Below are 22,511 nucleotides of genomic sequence, written 5' to 3'. Positions count from 1 at the left end.
TTTCACTCTAGCTATCGCATGTATTCTTGCACACGTGAATTAATTTTTAATCTGACATCATTCTCACATTACCTTTGTTTTATTATTACTATTTATCTCAATGACAAATTTCATTTAAAAAAACAACAAATCAATTTTATAAAAATAATAATTCAAATGGCATTTTATCGCTGACTATCAAACACTTGATAGATCAAAAACTATTTTGTTTTAAATGAATAAAAAAAAGATTTTATAAATTTATTTTTGTAATTTTTATTTTGGGAATGCGATGAGAATCAAATCTCAAAATCAAATAAATGTACAATTTTTTTTTTTTTTTTTCATTAAGTATCGAAGAGAAATCGTAGTAAATTGACGAAAGAAAAATAAAAAAAAAAAAAAACAAACAAATATTCATATAAAAAGTTAAATTAAGAAATTTTTGTTTCTTTTTTATTGTAAATTGTAAATATAAATAAAAAAAAAAAAAAAAACAAAAACAAAGAAAATTAAATACACATTGATTATTAATGTCCTTAAAACAACAATTAGTCAGACTGGATTCTTTAAAATTATAAAAAAAAAAAAAAAGAAAAATAAAAACCTTCAACTTAGTTGTCGTTTTATTTTTAAAATTATTTTTTTCTTATTTGTCACTTTAATTCTTTTTTTTTAATGTTGAAAAGAGACTCAAAATTCATTTTATATATTTTATTTTTTAAATCTTTCGATATCGCACTACTTATAAAAGAAAAAAATTAAAAAAAAAAAAAAAATAAAGTTTTTTAAAATCACTTGGAATAAATGTAAATATATGAATGTTTTTTTTTTTTTTTTTCTTTTAAATTATTTTGACTTGTCAGAGTAAATTTATGTTGTTCTTGTTAAAAATTTTTTTTTTTTTTTTTTTTTGTTTTAAATCAAAAAGATTATTAACCTACGAAGTGACTTTTAAGATATTTCATCATACCAAAGGTTCTGAAACGTTTGACACCAATGACTTTCATCAATTCATCATCGCAAATGGCATATTGCTTATTTTTTGGGTCCTAAAAATAAAGGTAAATCAAAATTAATATGTTTTCATATATTCAACTTGTAAAGAATTAAAATTAATAATAAATAATATTTAAAAAAAAAACAACTTACATATAAGTTTCTTTCTCTGATGATTGCCCAAACTTTTTTAACAACTTCACCTCTTGCCATCGCTTCAGCACCAACAATAGCTGCTAATTCTGGTGACAATGGTATTGCTCTTGTGTAACCACCTTTTCCTTTACCTGGTCCTTTTTTAGCACCAGCTGCTGGTTTTTTGCTTTTACCCCAATCTTCATCACTGTCGCTATCACTACCTTTGCCTTTACCTTTGCCTTTTTTAGCTGCTGGTTTACCTTTAATTTAAATTATTAAAATTTAAAATCCATGTATAATGAATATATTTTATTTTAATTATTAAAAAAATTTACCTTTTTTTGGTGTAACCTTGGCAACTTTTTTTGGACTGTATTCCTCATCACTAGCATCATCATCACTACCACTTTCATCATCATCTGATGAACCCTTCTTACGTTTTGATGGTGTTTTTTTTGGTGGTCCACGTTTTGCTGGTTTTTTTTCTTCTTCTTCTTCCTCTTCAGATGCTTCATCTTCTTCTTCTTCTTCCTCTTCACCTTCTTCTGATTCTTCACTTGCTGCTTTTTTCTTTTTTTTTCCACCATCATCTTGTTTTTCTTGGAGATGGTCCATTACAAGATCATCAACTTCTTTTTTTCTATTTCAAAAAAAAATAAAAACATTACAATCAAAATACATATCGACAACAAATTATAAAATTTTAATTATTTATTATTGCTTTGTTCGAGGGGGAACGAGGTGATTAATTAAACTTCTCATAATCACACAGAGACCCTTAATTTTTTCTTGGACATTAAGCATAAAAATCTCTATCAAATAACAAGATTTTTTTTTTTTTTATAAAAAGATAAATGCTCAATGAACACTTGTCTCTCTATTTCTCATGTCCTTTGATAATTTAAAAATTTATAATAATTATTTTTCTAATTACCTTGATGAAAGATCAATGTCTAATTTTTCTTCAATATTTTGTCGTACTTTTTTGGCAGACATTGTCGTGAGATCAGCATCCTTGAGGATAGCTATAACAAAAAACAACAACAAGCATTAATAAATCATCTAAAAAAAATGGGCTAATTTAATTTTTTTTTTTTGCTCCAATTTTTTCCTCCAACAAATAATATAAATGGAAAAAATAGAAGAAAAAAAAAATGACAAACATTTCCCGCCATCAACAAATTATTGAGCGAATTTATGTTTTTTTTTTTTTAATGATATATAAATGGCGGAGTTGTAACAATATACACTTATTATAATATATATAAAATATATTGTGTGTTGTAGTAGTAACAGGAGCTCGCGCGCCTCTGTATTCAGCAAGTTTTACAGTCAAAGACCCAATCGACCGGCTGCGTTTTGTCCTATCGAAAAATTATGCTGAAAGTCAACCCAAAAAATTCACCCATCTTCGCCCCATTATCCCCACCAAATAAACAATCCCTTTTAAAATAAATATAAAATAATAATTCATAAATCCACGCGTTTATTTTCCATAAAAAAAAAAAATTCTTTTCTTTCATCAACTTGCTCCAAATAAAAAATAAAAAATGGCAGAATAATTGATTATTATTTTTTTTTTTTTGCTCTCTCTTATAATAAACAGATAAAGACTGATGATATATAGAGAATAAAAATAAAAAACATCTTGATACAACGACGACAAAATGAAAATAATAATAAAAAAAAAATCACGCCTCGTTGATATGTATTTTTTTTTTTTCATAAAAAAATCAAACAATTGTAAATTAAAAAAAATTAACATAACAAAATAACTCATAAAATTAAAAAATAAAATAAACAAACAATAATATAATAAGTTGATAAATTTTTTTGCCTATTAATTTCATTTAAATATATCATTAAATATTTATTTTTTTTTTTTTAAATTAAAAACAACTGGCCATGATAGAATAAATGTACAATGGCCGGCGTGGGGTACGCCAGCAACGCAGTGTATATCAAAAAAAAAAAAAAAAAAAAAGAGTAAAAAAGAGCAAAAAAATAAATTGAGCGTCAAAATAAAATTCCACCATTTTCCATTACTCACAAATAATAGAAAAAAATATCAATAAAATAAAATAAAAATAAAAGCAGTGTAGCTAATAATTAAATGATAATTAGACTTACCGGTAATCTCTTTACGAAGTTCGTCCTTGGATATATCAGCCATAGTTGCTTTTTTAATATAATATAAAATTTGATAATTTGTGTATGTTACTAGTTGTGCGTTCTGCTGCCAACTGATTCAACTGATTCACAAATGTGAATGCCGGCCTAAAGCGTCCTCTCCAAAATGCTCCAAAATACACATGTACACTCACTGCATCTACCAATAAAAATAATATTAAAAATACTACACTTTTATATATTAAATAACTCAATAACCCGTCAATTAATTTACAAACAATATATACCAATTTGTATCAACTTTTTATTATCTTAAAATTATTTTATATGCCCCATTTGAAATTTTATTGTTTTAAGTGGTGATTTTAATATTTATGTTGGGCTATTTTTTGAAATGTTTGAAAGATACTGTACCATTTGACTATGGCTTTTAGCATAAAATATGTACAGTCAATTGACATACAACTAATACCGTACTTGAAATTAATTCACTTATTAATGAAAATAACTATTTTAATAGTTAATTTTGTCATATATTAATTACAACAAATTGGATTAATATTTTTTTTTTTATATATTTGTTATAATGCCCCATGAGTAATTTTATTGTTTGTTATATTGTTTTTTAATTATTTTGGGTATTATTGAGCTTGGAACTTTTAGAGATTGTACTTTTTGTTGTTGTGTGAGTAACGTCATGTGACAAATCATCAACTCTCCCGCGATTTTTCTTTTACCGACTTGAAATATATAAACAAACTTGTATGAAATTTGTGTCTCTCTGGCTCTCTTGCTTACATGTGACTAAAATCAAAAAAATTAGTAAATAAATTACATCAAATTTACATTAAAAATACAATTAAAATAAATAATTTGTTGGTTTTTTTTTTTTTACATGTGGCTTGTTAAAATAATAATTAATTTTATCTATTAAATTAATATTCTATAATTGATAAATTTATTTATATTTTAATTTTTTCATTTTATTAACATTTTGTTTAATTTAAATTTTTATACAACAATTTACAGTACATTTAAAAAAAAAAAAAAAAAAAACAATTGGAATATAATTTATCCCTTTAAACTTGTAAAAAAAAACAAAAAAATAAATAACAATAAAAAAAAATAATAAAAAATTAACAATATAATATTATTTCTTGAATAAATATAAATTTTAAATTTCGATATTTATCAATGAAATTTAACTTTCACACACAACAAACAAAGATTAAATATTTATCTTTAAATTTTCTATTTACACATATGTGAATTTAAAATTTATATTAATAAACAAAATTATCTATTTAATTTATTTAAACTATTTTAAATATTATTAGTATATATAGCTCCTGTATTTAATAACTCATGATTATTGTTAATATTGCAGTTAATAAACCACCGAATAATATGGATTGATTAATTGTTGTTGCACCATTACCAATACATATATTTCCATCTCTTGTTGAATCATCAGAGCAAATACATTTATTTGATAAACATTTTAAACTTCCAATTTCATTGGCAGCATTTTCTTGATAACATTCATAATCAAACTCGCATGATTCATCAATTGCTGAAAATTAACAACAAAACATTAGTAATTACCAAAATGTTATAAATAAATAAATTTAAAAAAAATAAAAGCAAAAGAAATTACCTCTATTAAGAACACAACGTTTAATATCAGCAGCATAATGATTATTTTGAATACACTTGCATGATTTATCAACACATTCAGCATCACCAAATGATGCTTTACACTCTACACTAGCCAAACATGCATCTTGACTATCAAGAGATGTTGAAATACATCTTGTTTTATCAAAACTCAATATGTCATCACTTGAGCATGAACATGTTTGATTATCATTACATATTGCTCGTGGAACATGTGAACATTCTTCATTTGCTGTGCAATGTTCATTGATACCTATACAAAATCAAAACAAAAGCAACATTAATATAAACAAAATTAATGATTAATATTAAATATATATTTACCAATTTGTTTGTAGCAAATATTTTTGTTGTAATTAAATCCATTAATACAAGTACATTTATGTTCTTGACAAGTTGTATTGGGCATTGTTGCAAGACACTGCTTGTCATCTTCACAAAATTCATCCATTGATTTTGCAACTTGAAAAAAAATATTAAAAATTAATTTAGCCATCATTATTTCAAGTATAAAAAAATATATAATATAAATTTAAAAAATTTATTTTACCAGGTAAACATGTTTTAGAATTTTTCGATGCAACATATCCACGATCACAGGCACATTGATGTGTTGTTGTATTACAATGTCTATTATGCAAATTACAATCAATATCATGATGACAAATTCTTCCAATAATTCCATCATTTTTAAATTCTCTAAAGTGTGATGGTTTCAATGTACAATCTTTCAAGTCTTTATAATTTGTATAACATTTGCAAAATGTACCTGAACATACTGATTTCATTGGTGGAGTTGCAAGAAATTTACAGTCTTCAGTTGTTGAACAAGGCACAGCCAGACCACCTTTGATTAAACATAAAAACAATTTATTATATTTAGTTAATTAATTAATTAATTTATTGTGTTGTTGGTAAAATGATATCAATAATTATTTAATTGAATTAATACTTTTTTTTTTTTTTTTAAATTATTTTTATTGCGTCATTTGGCTGATGTTTAAAGATTGTAAAATATAAAATGTAATTTTATGCACATGGTAAAATGATACACGTCATGCTTGTGGTTTTGTTTTGTTAGGCTACTGAACTTGTTATTATTTACCTTTGAAGAAACCAACGAGACAATTTATCGTTGTAATAAAAATAAATAAATTTTAATATTTATTTGTAAAGAACTATGATAATTTTAATTTTCAAAAATTTGATAAATACATTTTATTTTATTTCTTTCTTTTTATTTTGTTTTTTTGATAAAAGATAAATTAATTTTTGTTTGGTTTTATGAATTTTAAAATAAAATTATCAAGGAAATATTAAAATGAAATTCTTTTTTTGTTTTTCAATTTAGAAAATATTTTAAACATTAAATAATAATTTAGATAAATGAAAATTCATATTAAACATTTAAAAATAATTATAAACAATAAAAAAAACATTTTAAACATTCTAAAATTATTTTTAAAAATCAAAACCAATTTGAATTATTTAAAAAAAAATATTTTAAACATTTTTAAAAGACTTTAAACATTGATATATAATTTCCAATGATCAAAATTCTTTTTAAACATTTTTCACCTTTTTAAAAAAAATTTTATACATACAAAATTTAATTAGATGTAATTTTAATAATTATTGTAAAAACTTACCCTGTGAAAAAACAGGCACAGCCAAAACCAAAACCACAAACGAAAAAAAAATAAGTTTACTCATTTTTCCTCAAAAAAAAAAATGAAATATCAAAAATGAATTATAAAAATCTTTCGAAATAATTAATTATATAATCAACTAGTGATTAAAAAAAATGATCAACAAATTAAATTTAATTAACAAAAAAAAAAAACAAAAGAAAATTTGAAGCAAGCAGAAAAATAAAATTTATTGAGGAAAAACGTGTTGCTTGCTCCAAAGGACAAAACAGAATAAACCACAGCAAAGTAGTCTTGACTTTTCTTGGTTGGTGTGAATCCAACGAGTGACTCGACCAACAAGACTAATTTCTTCTCCCCTCTTTTTTTTTTTTTTTTTTTTTTCATATTTAATTACCTTTTCCCATCAATAATAATTTTAAATTTGAATTTACAATCAAAAACAAACAACAACAAAAATAAATAAAATTGACGAAAAAAAAAAATGATTATTTTAAACATTTAAATACCATTTTAATTATGATGAAAAATTATTATAAATATTTAAAGCTAATTATAAACAAAAAAAACTTAACCATGAAATAAAATTATTTGCTCTCATTTTTACAATTAAAATAGAAAAAAAAAAACACCAACAACCTTGACAACAGACGTTTTCATTGATGTTATAATTTACGTTTTAAAAAAAAAAAAAAAAAAACAAAATTATCAACGGCAATAGAGATTGAATTGATTAATAATTAAAATTTTCAATCTATAAATTATTATAAATTCGTAACACTGTACAACTATGTAATTTGTTGTTGTTTTTTTTTATTTAAATATTTATAATTTGAAAAAATGAATAATTAATATTTTTATATGAAAAAATACATTGTTAATTGATTTAAAAATGATAATAAAAATTTCAAGGTCATTTAAATCAATATTTTCCATTATCAAAAAATAGATATTGTCGTTCTAAATTTATACTTGAGATAAATAATGATAACAACTACCACTGTTTAAGATGAAATCTATTTTTCTTTTTCCTTTCTTTTCTTTTGATTAAAAAAAAAAAAAAATAAATCAAATATTTCTATTTTAAAATATATCATATACTCTATAAGATTATTATAAAATTATGTGTGTGTGTGTGTGTATGACCACTCCCCAGAAGATAAGATTACTATCATCCTGGAGCAAGCAACAAAAATTTTTTACCAAGATAACATCAAACAGTTTGATGCTCCAACTTACAGTGACAAGTAACATGTCTTTTAACGGTTTATTTGTTGTTATATTTTTGACGAAAATTATTGTAATTATTTCACAAGATACATTACAATCAGGTAAAATTAATTATGTCAATTTTGATGGAATAATTATTTTGATTTTAAATATTTAAAAAATTAGATTGGATATTTTAAAAATAATTATAAACATTTAAAATAATTTTTAAAATTTCTAAATTTCGTTTAAAAATTTACAGATGGATCAGCAAAAATCGGTGATGCTTGTGAAAGAGATTATCAATGTATTAAAAATGCATTTTGTCGTGTACAACAAACTTGTCTATGTGATCCATTTTATTCACCTAGTACTGACAAGACAATGTGTCATGCAAGTGAGTTATAATAAATTTTAAAAAATAAAATAACCGATCAATGTTCACCCCCAACACTTAACTCGACGATAAAAAATATATAAATATACGTTAATGATTCAACCTGCAGTGACTCATAAGTTGTTACATCAATAATCTTCATTTTATTATCAAAAAACAAAAACAATATACGCTGCATTATCATAGATTTTTTTTTTGTTTTAGCATCTGGAACAGCATGCCAAGATCAACGTGACTGTTTGACCATGTCAAATGCCGAATGCATTCAGGGTGTTTGCACTTGCAAGGATAATTTTATTCTTGATATTAAAAATTCATCAAATTGCATCATAAGTAAATATCAAAAAATAAATAATTAATTTGATAAAAATTGTTTTTAATAATAATTATTATTAATAGGACCAGCAAAAGAGGGTGATCGTTGTCAAAGATCAGATGAATGTACAGATGCACTAGACAGATCTCATTGTATTGATGAAAAATGCAAATGTTTTGGAGATTATAAATTTATAAATGAAACTGGAAAATGTATAGAAGTTAAAGGTAATTAAATACTTAATTGGCTTTATTATACTTTAACTATTGTTACTGTTATTTATTTATTTATTTTTTAAAGGTCCATATCAACCATGTAAATATAATTACGAGTGCTATGATAAATATTCTCCAGATGGTTTGATTTGTAAGGATGGCAAAGAATGTGCTTTTAAAAATTTTACTAATAAAGGTAATTTATTTATAATTATTAATTAAGTAATATTTTTTTTTTTTTTATATTTAATTTATGAATTTTTATATTTTAGTTTCAAGCTGGGGATTGTCAATTTTAATTGTCATTCAATTTATTTTAAATAAAATATAATATGTATTTGTATCTTTGACTGAATAAATTTTTTTATAAAAATAAAAATAAATCTTTTCATTTAAAAAATTGAAAAAATATATATATAAAAATTAATTTCAACAGACAAAACAAAGTATGCGTTATCATTTTGTCACACACGACAAACAGGTACCCACTTGGTTTTAAAAAACAGGTAGATTAGATATCTCTGAGCAAAAAATAAAAAAAATAAAATAACACAGGTACAGGTAAAATAATAATCTAGTTGTGAGTCACTGTGACAAAGACTCTGTAAGTAATTCGTGTCTCTCTTGATTCAAATAATGAAAAAAATATAATCTCATACATACTCATTGTAATAATTTCTTTCTTTTTCATTTTTTTTTTTTTTTTGAATAAACATATATTTACGAAAGAGGTATATACTTACATGTATATACAATATACATATAGCTAAGATACTTGCTGAGATCTTCTTCTCAGTTTATTCTCTTCTCTGTGCTTGGCCACTCGTAGGATAAAATATAATCCCGCCTTTCTCCGCAACATCCAAAGGCATCCCAATACACAACGACAAAACAAAAAAAAAATATAAAAAAAACTTACTACAACTCTCAGTTGTTGTTTGTATTTCATCCAGGTGATATTATAACAAAATATTTTCAACGAAATTATAAATTACATGAAAATCAGTGACAAGTGCAAATAATTATTATCAAAAATGTTTGTTGTTTCAATGAAATCATTCGTTTTTTTTATCATCATTTTTGTTAATGTATTTGTTATATCAACAAGTCAACTATTAGAGCATCATGTATTACTCCAAATGAGACGTAAGTTTTTTTTTTTTTTTTTTATTTTTTAAAATAAATTTAACAATTATATTATTTTGATTGATAATTATATTAAGTATTGGATATATGTATTTTTTAGCTGGTAATGCAATTTTTTTGGTCAAGTTTTTGATGATTTTTGTTGTTGAAATTTCGTTGACCACCTCTAGACGACTCTTGGCCCTTCGTTTCATTCTACCTTTTATTATTTTTTCACCTTCTTTTAGCTTCTCCTCATCCTTTCATTTTTTTTCTTCTTCTTTTTATTTTTGCTTTTTTTTTATCCATTTATTCTAGACTTACAAGGTCTACTTGCGCGATTGTAATGATGTTGGGTGTTGGTGCCCCCCCTTGGTCTTTCAACTTCTCTTCCGGACAACTTCCTTACATTTTTTTTTTTTCCATGTTATACTTAGTAGATACTCCAATAACACCAGCACAAATGAAAGCGAATTTTTATCATTTTAATTAGTTTTTTTTTTTTTTTTCATGTTTTTATTCTTTGTACGCAATTTTTATTATTTTTTAAATCTTGCTTAATCTTTGTTGGTCTTTTCGGGCTCTTAACCTACTATATATATGTCTTGTAAAAATTTATTCTATTCAAGATATATATATTTATTTATTTCAATTTTTTTTAAATTCCCCTCAACATCGATGAACACAGTCGTTGCCAAGACGCCAAAGTGTTCACATCGAACAAGCAAATATTAAAGAGCAATCCAAATAATTAATTAAACAATTAAAAAAATTATTTATTTATTTAAAAATAAAATTAGCTAAAATATTATAGCATTAGAATTTTTTTTAAAAAACACACAATATAGTCGAGAATAGAAATTAATAAAATTTCGATTTCGATTTTTTCGAAATTAATAAAATATGAATGATAATTATTTAAAAAAAAAAAAAAAAAGTGTTTGTAATGTGAATTGATATAATGACGGAGCATGTGATAGTAAAATTAAAACACAAAGTTAATTTATTATATTTATTATTTACAATAGGACCGTGCCCGCTAAAATTGCGTAATGCCGGTTACTCAGCTGCTTGACATGTGTATATAATACAAAAATGTGTCAGTGTGTTTGTGTGTTTGCATATATATATATTCATTTTTAAATGAAGCGTTAAACAGCCTTTAAATATATTTCGATTCATTTCAATGACAAGTTGCTTATTGTGTTGATCGTGTATACTCTTTTGATGGAATAAAATTTTTTTTAAAAATAATATATAAATTTTTATTTACAAGAGATTCATCTTTTTATTTTTTAAATAAAATTTTAAATAACAATGAAACAAGGTTTTTTTTAGTGCGTATTTATATAATATAATATTTTTATATATAAAAAGACATTAATATCCGATGAAGAATCACAGTGCTATCGTGTTACTTTTTTATATATTTCTTTATTTCGTTACGGCTTTATGCTCAACGATTTCCGTTTCTTTTCGACATGTGAATCCTTGTGATGATCGCAAATCTCATTCCAGTATGTAATAATTTTATTTTTAAATAATAATTAAATAACAATGGATTATTATTTTCATTTCGAAATAAATTTTCTTGAAAACACGATATTCGAAAAATTATTTCGATAGAAAAATATATTTCGAAATTTATATTTTTTTTCTTCTTATATTCAAATAAGATAAGATATTCATATTACTATAATTTTAATAAAATTTCAATGACAATTATTGTTGTCATTGTTAATCATATACATAAAATTTAATTAACACAAACACAGACATTGCCAACAAGCAACCAATTATATCCACTTAATTTGTTCCATATTTGCATTCATCAATTATTCCAATTAAAATTCGAGATATTATAAATTTTTTTTTCCTCTTTATTTCATAATAATTTATAGCCTTGATTAATCACCAATGATTTTTTTTTTTATTTTTTCCATCATCTGCAATTATTATAATTATTTTTCATTTAATTTTCAGAAACATTGGCGACGTGTAAATACGATACTGATTGTGTTGAAAATGCATACTGTTGGAATCGAGAAACATGTCTATGTAAAGATGGTTTTTTGGTCAATAAAAATCGTACTCATCTTCAATGTTTAAAAGGTAAAAATTTTAATAAATAATATTTTGATATTAAATTATTAAAATATATATTTTATTTAATTTTTTTTTTTTTTTCATTCTTTATGAACTTGTTTATAAAGTTCATGGGAAAGAAAAAAAATTAGTACTTGGATATATAGAATCAGTTGGGATCTATCTCACGGTATTCCCCACGTTTTATCCTCTTTAACTTTAACTGTGTTTTCCGAGCGTGTCAGGGCAATAAGAGCGTGCTCGTCGAGCCGGCAAATGCAGCCCTCCTTCATCATCATCATCATCATTCTTTCTCACTTATTTTATTTCTTCATTTTCAATTTTTCTTTGTCTGTACTTTGAGCACCATGTACTTGTTAATTTTTTAACCTTGTGTTAAATTTATTTAAATCTTTTTAACCACTACTAACAACTCTTGATCTTGCTTTGACAATAGTGACACTGATTGAACATGGTCCTGAAGATAATATGTCAATATTGTCGACATTTAAATATCTATTATTTGTTTGTTTGTTTATAGTTGCATCAAAAATGGGTGATTCGTGTATTGAAGACGTGCAGTGTCGTGTAACCTTCACCACTCGAGCAGAGTGCCGGAATAATATCTGTGCTTGCTCCGAGGGATCTCATTATGAATTTGAACCAAAGAGATGTTACGAGTCTGTTGGTTTGTATTTTTTTTTATTTATTTATTCATTTTTTTTTTATTCCAAGGATTGTTGAGTAATAAAATGATTGTGATATAATATGATTGGAAATAAATTTGTATACCTAGAATCAGATAAAACAAATGTGAAACATGTTCGAAATTTAGATGAATCATTTTCTATTTTAAATATCAAATATTATGTGTTTATAATAATATTATTTTTTTTTTAAAAGGTATTGGAAAAATGTGTACAAATTCTTACAATTGTCAAGTTGAAGGTTCTCCAAGTTTTTGTGTTGATGGTTTTTGTGGCTGTCCATTTCAACATCACCCCAATGAGCAAGGCACAAGATGCCTAAAAAGTTCATGTAACTATCATTTATTTTTTTATCAAACAACCCCTAAAATAATTTGATATACTGGCTAAATTAATTTGATACCACAGCTGTAATACAATAACCATATATGTTTTTTTATTTTTTTTTATATTTTTATACTTGAACATGTAGACTTGGGTGACACATGTCTAATCGATGAAGAATGCATTGATATGAATTCCCGTTGTTTTGGTACTTGTGGTTGTAAAATTGATTATGTACAATCAATAGATGGTAAAAGATGTTTAAAAGCTGCTGCCTCAATGGGTGATCCATGCATTGAGGATACACAATGTACAGCATTTTTAAAAAATTCAAAATGTGGTAATGAAAATAAATGTACTTGCCTTATTAATTTACAACCACGTGGACCATTATGTCTACGTAAACTCAGTAAGTCAAAACAATAACAATAACACTTAATCAATTTTCTTGAATTTTTATTTTAAATTTTTCTATATCCAGATCCAGAAATGTTGGGTAAAAAATGTTATGTCAAAACACAGTGTGTTAAACCAACAAGTCCAGAAATTGAATTAAAAGACATTGAAGTTGCAAATGTCGACTGTTTAAATGGTAAAATATTACCATTAAATCATTTAAATATTATTAAATAATATTTGTATAATAATTATTATTTTTATATGTTTTAGGCATTTGTTCATGTTCACAAGATTACACATTGACCGAAAAAGGCGATGACTGCATACGATACAGCGAAAATCGTGAGAAAAAAAAATTAATAAATTAAATTTAAAAAGAAAGAAAAAATACTAATAATGGACTCTTTGTTTATTCCAGACGGTTTGAGGCCATCAAGCAATGTTTTGAATTTAACAACAATAGCATTGTTATGGCTCATTTACCTCACGTAAATATCATAATGAGTCATCATCTTCATCTGGCAATGATATTTTTATTTTATCATTTATTTTACCAGATGAAGCTTAATCGTACCTGTGTTCAATGTTTTTTTTTTTTTTTTTTTAAATATATTAAAATATTATAATAATTGTACAGTTTTAAATAACGTTACGCTATATACACCTATATTGCACTTGAATATTTTTAAACAAAAAAAAAAAAAAAAAAAATCATTAGAGAATAAAAAAAAAAATAAAATAAATTGCTAAATTTTATTTGTTGATCAATTGAAAAAAAAATCATACAAGTATTAATAAGCCAAATAAATAATAAAAAACTAAATAAAAATATATTTTATGACCAGTCTTGTTTAATCATATCACTAGCTTTTTCACCAATCATATAAGTTGGTGAATTTGTGTGACCAGATACTAATGTTGGCATAATACTGGCATCAACAATTCTTAATTTATTAATACCATATACTTTAAGACGTTCATCAACAACACCACCAAATTTTTTTGGTCCCATTTTACAAGTACCAACAAAATGTCCAAGTGTTGATGATATTTGACGTGCAACACATGACCAATATTCATCACTATTGAATGACATATTTTTACAACCAGGAAATTTAACTGGTAATAATGTTGTATTGTATCTTTTGAATGCTTTTGTTGATGCCACTTTAATTGCCTGTAAATAAATGAAAATAAAAGTAAATAAATTAATGATAATGGCTTTTATTTATTTATTTATTTTTTTATTTATTAATTTAATAATACCATTTTAATTCCACGAACTATTGTCTGAAGATCCTCTTCATCATCATAATAATTAGCTTCAAATATTGGATAATCAAATGGATTTGAACTTCTTAGAGAAACTCTTCCTCGACTTTTTGGATGAAGTAAAATTGGAACAATACTAAAAGCATCCTCTCCTTCATATCCATGAAAAACTTGCTTGTACCAATCATCAGAAAGTCCAAATATACTTCTAATACTACCTGAAGAATCACCAGCCATTGAACCAACTCCAAAAACTAATTCAACATCTGGCTCCTCCTTCTCATTATCAACTAAATTATCATTACTATCATTATCAACTAAATTATTCATCTCATTATCATTATTATTAAATTTATTAAAATAGTTTTTTGTATTAATAAATGCAAGTGCTTCAGCACCAGCTGGTACTGTAAATGGACCACTACCATTTGAAAAATAATCAAGTGTATTTTTATAATTACTAGCAATTCTTGCTTCGACAATTGTAACACTGTCATTAACAAGAAATGTCAATGCTGACATACTAACATGATCCTGAAGATTATAACCAACAGGAAGATCTTCAATGACATTAATATCTAAATTTTCAAGATGTTTTTTTGGTCCAATACCACTTAACATAAGTATTTGTGGTGAATTTAAACTTCCAGCACTTAAAATAATTTCTTTTTTAGCTTTGACAAAATGTATTATTCCATTTTTTAAAAATTCAACACCAATTGCCATTTTTGTAATTGGATTAATAATTATTTTTGTTACTCTTGAATATTTTGATAAATAAAAATTATTACGATGTCTTATTGGTTTTATAAAAGCTTTTGATGCACTAACACGTCTACCAAGACGTAAATTAACTTTTGTCTGACAAAAACCAATTGGATTTTCTTCATTACAATCTTTTATAGAATAACCAATTTCTTCACCAGATTTTAAAAAATAATTACGTATCTTTGATGTCCATGGTGATGTTGTAACATCTAAATATCCATTTTTACCATAAATTGTATCATTTATACCTTTTTCTTTTTTACGAAAATATGCTTTTTCTGATTTTTTAAAATAAGGATAAACATCCTTATAACTCCAGCCAATATTACCATCATCTTGCCATTTGTCATAATCATTTTTAGAACCTCTTGAGTGTATCATAAAATTTATAACAGATGTACCACCAACAGCTTTACCTCTTGGCCAATTACAACGTCCATTTATCATTGACAAACAATAACCACCTGTACCATCATGATTTTTTGGTCTTGGTTCTGTTTTATAGCCCCAATTATATGCTGTTATATGCATTGCCGGTGCAAGAAGAGGAAAATCAGTTAAAAATATTTCTTCTTTTCCTGCCTCAAGAAGAAGAACATTCCAATTTGGATTTTCAGTTAATCTATTTGCCACAACTGAGCCACCTGAACCAGCTCCAATAATTATAAAATCATATGATCTTTTAATTGCACGATCATCCTTTTGAAATGCCTCAGGAAATGGTGGATTTTCTGTATAAAAATTATATATATTTTTTATAATATCAAAAGGTGATAATGCACTTGTTGAATGAAGTAAAATAATCATAAGAAGCAGCATAATTATTATTTACTCTTTTTTTTTTTTTTTTTTATAATTATTATTAAATCCTTGATGAAAATCTGTGAATAAAAATATACGTATATGTATAAATTAATTTTCTTTTTTAATAAAACAAAGGTGAGCTTCAAGAGGTAAATAATTAATGAACAATAGAATTTGCAAGTTAAATATTATAATATAAATATCAGAAAACATGATTCAATTGAGAATACAAAGTGTATATATGAGCTATTATTATCATCCTTGAATAATTTTTTAAATAAATAAATATTTATTTTTTACATTCATTTTCTATATTCAATGATTAACAGAGAGTAATATTTTTTTTATTTTTTAAATTTACTCTAAATGTTTAAAAGTCATATTCAAAATCCTCAAAGCCATTGTCAAGGATAAATTTAAAAAGAAAAATTAACCGACAAATAAAAATATAGTGTTGTTAACATCTAGCTGTAAATTATTTATTTTTTAATATTTATCTTCTTTGATTTCCGTAAAAATTAGAAATTTAATATTCACGCATACGATATTTTTTTTTTTCCATATTTGAAAATAATAAAAAAAAAGAAAAAAAAACAAATGAAGCCGATGGCATTTCTGGTTTGAAATTGATCAACTTTTACTCTCGATATACATAACTGGAGAAATTACAAGTTACTCATTTATTATTTTTACTCAACACACAATTTTAATGAAATTTAATTAACTTTTGAAAATTATTTTTTCTTTTATCTATTGTATATACAAATGAATGATTTTAAATATTATTATTTTAACACTTGAAAATCATTGTAATATTTTTTATTACATAGTAAAATTGAAAATAGAAAATTTCTAATTTTTAGCAAAAAAATTTAACAAAAATTTTTATCATTTAAAAAATATATTAATTTTATGAAAATTTAAATAAAGATATTTTTTTATTAATAAAATAACACTTACCTATTGATTAATTATTATTTATTATTTTTATCTCATCACTAAACTATTTATAAATTTCGATTTTCTTTGAAAAATAATTTTATAAAAAAAATTAAAACACCACAAAACAAATTTCGTTGATCGAAAAAAATGTTAAATTAATTTTTTATATTATTTTTTTAATAAAAAATAGGATATATTTTTATTGTGTTTGTTAATTTTATTTTCAAGACCGATTGTATCGAATCGATGGTCAATACTCAACTGAGCATTGATTCAAAAAAAAAAATCGTCATCAGAATGCATTTTCATTATATCGGCTCACGCACACACAACATAAATAATATTATCGAGGTCGTGGCCAGTTAAATCAAGTAATAACAATATTTAAAATTAAAAAAATTTATAGTATATATAAAAAACTTACCCCACAATCCGGATAAGAAGAAAAAATGTTTACAAGGTCGACCAGAAAACTTCAACTGTCGCTTGCTAACAACATTTTATTATGCAACACAGTGATCCTTTTTCCAGTATAAACTTTGATGCACCTTCTGCAATAAAAAAAAATCAAATTATGAGGTATTTTTTACAATAAATAAATAAAAAACTATAAATGTAGGTCAAAATTGATTTGAATTAGACAGGTAATTAACAATAAAATAGTGAAGAAAAAAACTGATGATTCAGCAAGTAGTTAAACATGTAACATGTTTTGTAAATAATAAATTACATATATGAATAGAAAAATAATTAAATAATAAATTATAAAAAAAAAAATATAAATAAATTTTTAATTTTTAAATTTTCTTTTAAATTTCTTTCAGAGATTTCATTTCGTTGCATCGAGTTAAAGAATTTTTTTACATTTTCGAAATATTTGTGATCGAGTTGGTGACCTTGCAATGAAAAAACAAAAACCAGATTTTCGTTGTGGAAAAAAATTAAATTCAGCTTATTGTATAACACAAGAGCATGGTGTTTTTATGTAAAAAAAAAATTTTTTTTATTATCATCATCAATAATTAAATAAATAAAATTTATATACAAAATTTTTTTTTTATTTCTCTATATGTTATATCAGAGAAGAAATATTAATATGATAATTGAGACCAGCTACAATAGAAAAATTTCGATTAATTTTAAAACCTTTTAAATATTTTTTTATATTAATTGTAATTAATTTCTTTAATCATCTACATAATACACTTGACTGGAAAAAATATATTTTCAAATTAAAATAAAAATTATTTTGAAAAATTAATTTAATTTCAATTATTTATTTATTGATTATTTTGAAAAAATTTTAAACTAAAAAATAATTAATAATGTCAACAAAATAATTAATTTATTAAAAGCTCAAAATAATAATATCGATTGGTCAGAAAAAACAGCTGGAGAAATAAAGAGGGAGAAATAAATTGGATCAATGGGCTAGAAAAGAGGATACACAATGTTATTAATTATTTAACATTAAAAAATAAAGATAAAAAATTTATAAATATAAACAGTAAGACAGAGATAAAAAAAACAAGTACAAAGTGAGTATAAGTACTAAGTAGTAATACATACACTCAAGTGACAGGAGAAAAAGATATAAAAAAAAAAAAAATACAGTCGATGAGGAGCAAGTATCAAAATATTGTAACAAAAATAAAAATTCTGGATTATGGATTTTGAAAGTCCAGATGTTGAAAAAGAATTTCCTGGTTTATATGCATCAGAATCAGCTCGAAAAAGCAATGAAAGTGACTGTAAGTTGATTAAAAATATTTTTTAATAATATATACCTAAATAATAATAAAATCAGCTGTCAAATATATATTCTAACCTCAAAAATTAAAAAATAAATAAATAAATAAAATCACTTGTATTTATTATTTATAAAAATTAAAATTAAAAACATTTAATTTATTGCTTTATTAATAATTTTAATTAATTATTAATTGTTATTAATTTTAGTTAGTGATGATGGTGGACATGATAAACACTCAAAAAAAGATTTACTTGGTAAAAAAAAGGATAAAAAAGATAAAAAAGACAGAGGATATGCAACCCTAGAAGGTGAAAGTTCACCTGATGAAGATCAAGAAACAAAGTAAAATTTATTAATAAATAATAACATATTTTTTTTTTTATAATTTAAAATAATAATAATAGTAAATATTTTTTCTGATCATCCATGTGTTTCAATTATCACAGTATCTGTAATTTAATTTACCGGTAAAATCCACACCTTGATTCACACAAAGTGACATAAGACATTTAATTTTGGTTTTGGTTTTTTTTTCTTTTTTTTTGGTTATATTTATGTGTTTTAATAATATTTTTATTTTATTTTTTGACTTGTGGATTATTAGTTAAATAAACAATATGGATAATTCATTTATATCAAATTTTTATGATTTACTATTATTATTTTTTGTTATTTCATTTGTATTTATAAATATATATTCACTTTTAAAAATATTTACAATAATAATAAGTGCAAATTAAAAATATATAATTGTATGTATGTGATTTTTAGAAGTCCATCAAAATTAAAAAAAACAATAGCATTTAAATTTCCATCTAAAAAACGTGAAAAATCACGTGAAAAAGACAGCAAAGAAAAAGATAAAGAGGACAAAGATAAGGAAAAAAAAAAACGTGATAAAGATGAAAAAGATATGAAGGATAAATTAAAGCATAAATTAAAAGATAGAAAAAAGGGGAAACATGGTCTAGAAGATAGTCTAGACATAAGTGGTAAGTAAGCTAAAATCAAAAAAAATTACTCAATTAAAACATCAATAAAATTATTATATTATTTACTTTTTTTAAATAGAAGTACAACCAATATTTGGTGTTAGTCTACAACAAGCAGTTGAACACAGTAGATGTCATGATGGTGTTGAATTACCACTTGTTGTACGTGATTGTATTGATTATCTTGAAGAAAATGGTATGACAAGTGAAAATTTATATAAAGTACCAGGTGTTAAATCAAAAATACAAAATTTAAAAAAATTATACAATCAACGTGAACCAGTTAAACATACTGAATTTGAACCAACAACAGCAACAAGTTTATTAATATTATTTTTTCGTGAATTACCAGAGCCAATATTAAAAAATAGTGATACAATAACAAAATTTGAACAAGCAGCATCAACAAAAGATTTATCACAACGTGAACAACAATTACAAATACTTGTTAATCAATTACCTGAATGTAATAGAATATTATTAGGATGGTTTACTTTGCATCTTGATAATATAACAATACGTGAAAAAACAACTAAAATTGATGCACAAACAATTGCAATGACACTTAGTCCAGTATTACAAATGAGTCATAGATTATTACTTGCATTATTATTTCATTGTAAATCATTATTTTCTGATATTAAAATTGTTAAATATATTCCACCATTAGCATCAGGTAGTACTAATTTACCTGACAACATTCATGATATATCTGTTGAATTAGCTAAACAAGAATCATTGTTATCAGAAATTCATATGTTGATGAATGCTGGTTTTGTAACAAAATCAAGAGAAGAACAATTATGGGAAGTACAAAGGCTTATAACACAATTAAAAAGAAAATATAAAAGTGTACAAAAAAAAGAAGGACAATTGATACAAAAAAGTTTAGATGAAGAAATTAAATCATCTGATGAAAATCAAATTGATTCATATAAAGATTATCAAGACGAATCAAGGCATTCATCATTGTCTGTTGGTAAAAATGAATTTATTAAAAGTCCAATTGATAATTTAAAATTAAATAATAATAATAATAATAATAATAATAATAATGATGTTGTTGGTGTTGCTGGACAAAGTAAAGATGTTGTTGATGCAACAAATGTTTTAATTGTTGATGATAAAAATTTAGATAATGTTAAAGATATTAATAATGATAATGATGGTGATGATGATGATGATGATAAAGTTAATGATAAAATTGGAAATGTTGTTAATGATGTTAATGATGATTCAGTTGAATTAATAAAAGAGAGTTTAATACATGAAGAATTATTAAATATGGAAAGTATGCTGAGGACAAAAATAATACAAGAAAAAAATGAAATAAAAAAACTTGTTGATAAAATAAATAAAGTGGGACCTGATATTTCAAAACCAATTGAAAGACTTCATTCACCAAATGAAGCTGAAATAACAGCAATGATACAATTGGCCAAAGAAAATCAGCTTCTTGAGGTATGTGTCTTTTTGTTAAATAATTTTAATTTAGAAAAAAAAATATAAATATAATATATTATTTTTTTTTAGAAAAAAATGATGACTTTAATTAGAAGTATAATGGAAGAACGAGATGCTTGTGTTGAACTTCGAGTTGAATTAACAATGCATCAAATGATGTCTTCACAAAATAACGTTGATCTTACTGGAAATTTGTATTAATTATTTTATCAACTTATTATATCATCATCAGTGATTTGAAATAATGACTATTAACAAAAAAAAAAAATTAAAGAAAATATATATTATATAAAAACAGTTATTATCCATGATTGTTCAAACAAAAAAAAGAAAATTTAAATCAATTTTAAAATCGAAATATTTCTCTATTGATTGTTTAATTAATTCCTGTAAATTATTTATTATCAATTGAGTTTTATTAATTCGTGTATTATAAAATAGTGATGAAAAAATAACATATTTAAAAAAATAAATTATATACCATAGAATGGTGTGATATCAACTTTAACTTTTTGTAAAAAAAAAAAAACTAAAACCAATAAAAAAAAAAAAAATAATAAATTAGTTGTAGAAATATTTATTTAAAATATTTTTTTTCGTTTAAATATTTGTTGGTCTAACTTGAAGAATTTTTTGTTACAGAATACAATAGAAATAAAATAAAATAAAGATAAGATTGAGAGCTAAAATATTAGATGGAATCACAATTCACAAGTATCGGTCTATGCGGGTGAGACTGGTTTATTTGTTCTCTCCTTTTTTCTACAATATTTTCAAGGGTCACGTTTGGTGAGATAAAAGCTCGTAAAAAAAGTCGTAAACTAAATTTTTTTTAAAATAGTAAGATGGGGATTTTTTGATACGCTTGGGTCCGGATGTCAATATCAATTTATTTTTACGATTTTTCCAAGAAGAAATCGACAAGGGGGCTGCCTTTTTTTTTTTTTTCATTGGTGTTTAGGTAATAAAAATTTAGAAGACCCAAAGTTGAAAGGGCAAATAGAAACCCTATATAAACTAAAAATTTTGTTATTTTAAAGCAGTCTTGCTTGGGCCCTGTACCACAGTCTATCTAAGAATTATTACAAGTCTACTAGTTAACAAGCAATAAATTTTCTCATTTCGAGTAGTTGATTATAAAATAAATTTAAAAAAATATTTAAAATA

At 23.8% G+C, this 22,511-nt stretch overlaps 6 protein-coding genes across 9 annotated transcripts in view; 3 read left to right on the top strand and 3 right to left on the bottom strand.

The window, feature by feature from the left end:
- Positions 1-866: 866 nt before the first annotated feature.
- LOC122854157 (upstream activation factor subunit spp27) lies at positions 867-3,382 on the bottom strand. The gene is made up of 5 exons (XM_044154598.1): positions 3,247-3,382; positions 2,051-2,141; positions 1,452-1,756; positions 1,132-1,376; positions 867-1,031 (listed from the first exon to the last, which is right to left on the bottom strand). Exons 1-5 carry the CDS (start codon positions 3,287-3,289, stop codon positions 915-917), a joined length of 801 nt encoding a protein of 266 aa, XP_044010533.1. The 5' UTR covers positions 3,290-3,382; the 3' UTR covers positions 867-914.
- LOC122854153 (fibrillin-2-like) overlaps positions 3,348-22,511 on the bottom strand; it is a 222,327-nt gene continuing 203,163 nt past the window's right edge. Inside the window, exons 4-10 of one of the 3 annotated variants that reach the window (XR_006373942.1) lie at positions 17,560-17,686; positions 5,474-5,770; positions 5,248-5,385; positions 4,904-5,176; positions 4,685-4,819; positions 3,919-4,050; positions 3,348-3,445 (exon numbers count right to left, since the gene is read on the bottom strand). Coding sequence is in view for 2 of the 3 variants with exons in the window: in XM_044154590.1 (XP_044010525.1) it covers positions 4,602-4,819; positions 4,904-5,176; positions 5,248-5,385; positions 5,474-5,711 (867 nt within the window). In the remaining variant the exon portion in view is untranslated. Of the gene's footprint in view, positions 3,446-3,849; positions 4,051-4,596; positions 4,820-4,903; positions 5,177-5,247; positions 5,386-5,473; positions 5,771-17,559; positions 17,687-22,511 lie in introns of those variants that run through there. The other 2 variants (XM_044154591.1, XM_044154590.1) reach the window with 2 other exon arrangements.
- LOC122853675 lies at positions 7,732-9,224 on the top strand. Its single transcript, XM_044154090.1, has 7 exons — positions 7,732-7,903; positions 8,044-8,178; positions 8,383-8,511; positions 8,578-8,721; positions 8,795-8,905; positions 8,982-8,997; positions 9,146-9,224. Exons 1-7 carry the CDS (start codon positions 7,798-7,800, stop codon positions 9,222-9,224), a joined length of 720 nt encoding a protein of 239 aa, XP_044010025.1. The 5' UTR covers positions 7,732-7,797.
- Positions 9,243-13,884, top strand: LOC122854148 (prion-like-(Q/N-rich) domain-bearing protein 25). 2 transcript variants are annotated; one of them, XM_044154583.1, is made up of 8 exons: positions 9,243-9,855; positions 11,818-11,946; positions 12,461-12,607; positions 12,823-12,957; positions 13,099-13,359; positions 13,432-13,542; positions 13,620-13,691; positions 13,768-13,884. In XM_044154583.1, the coding sequence occupies exons 1-8, from the start codon at positions 9,744-9,746 to the stop codon at positions 13,839-13,841; spliced, it is 1,041 nt and encodes a 346-aa protein (XP_044010518.1). In that variant the 5' UTR covers positions 9,243-9,743; the 3' UTR covers positions 13,842-13,884. The 2 variants fall into 2 exon arrangements, with proteins under 2 accessions (XP_044010518.1, XP_044010517.1); XM_044154582.1 differs by lacking the exon at positions 9,243-9,855 and adding an exon at positions 10,511-11,351.
- Positions 12,624-16,270, bottom strand: LOC122854133 (glucose dehydrogenase [FAD, quinone]-like). Its single transcript, XM_044154562.1, has 2 exons — positions 14,616-16,270; positions 12,624-14,526 (listed from the first exon to the last, which is right to left on the bottom strand). The coding sequence occupies exons 1-2, from the start codon at positions 16,206-16,208 to the stop codon at positions 14,185-14,187; spliced, it is 1,935 nt and encodes a 644-aa protein (XP_044010497.1). The 5' UTR covers positions 16,209-16,270; the 3' UTR covers positions 12,624-14,184.
- LOC122854132 (ralA-binding protein 1) lies at positions 18,533-21,905 on the top strand. The gene is made up of 5 exons (XM_044154561.1): positions 18,533-18,886; positions 19,095-19,230; positions 19,660-19,880; positions 19,960-21,341; positions 21,414-21,905. Exons 1-5 carry the CDS (start codon positions 18,802-18,804, stop codon positions 21,543-21,545), a joined length of 1,956 nt encoding a protein of 651 aa, XP_044010496.1. The 5' UTR covers positions 18,533-18,801; the 3' UTR covers positions 21,546-21,905.

Source organism: Aphidius gifuensis, linkage group LG4 (assembly GCF_014905175.1).
Source record: "Aphidius gifuensis isolate YNYX2018 linkage group LG4, ASM1490517v1, whole genome shotgun sequence".
NCBI classification, from domain to species: Eukaryota; Metazoa; Arthropoda; class Insecta; order Hymenoptera; family Braconidae; genus Aphidius; species Aphidius gifuensis.
This window is presented reverse-complemented; position numbering and strand designations above follow the sequence as displayed.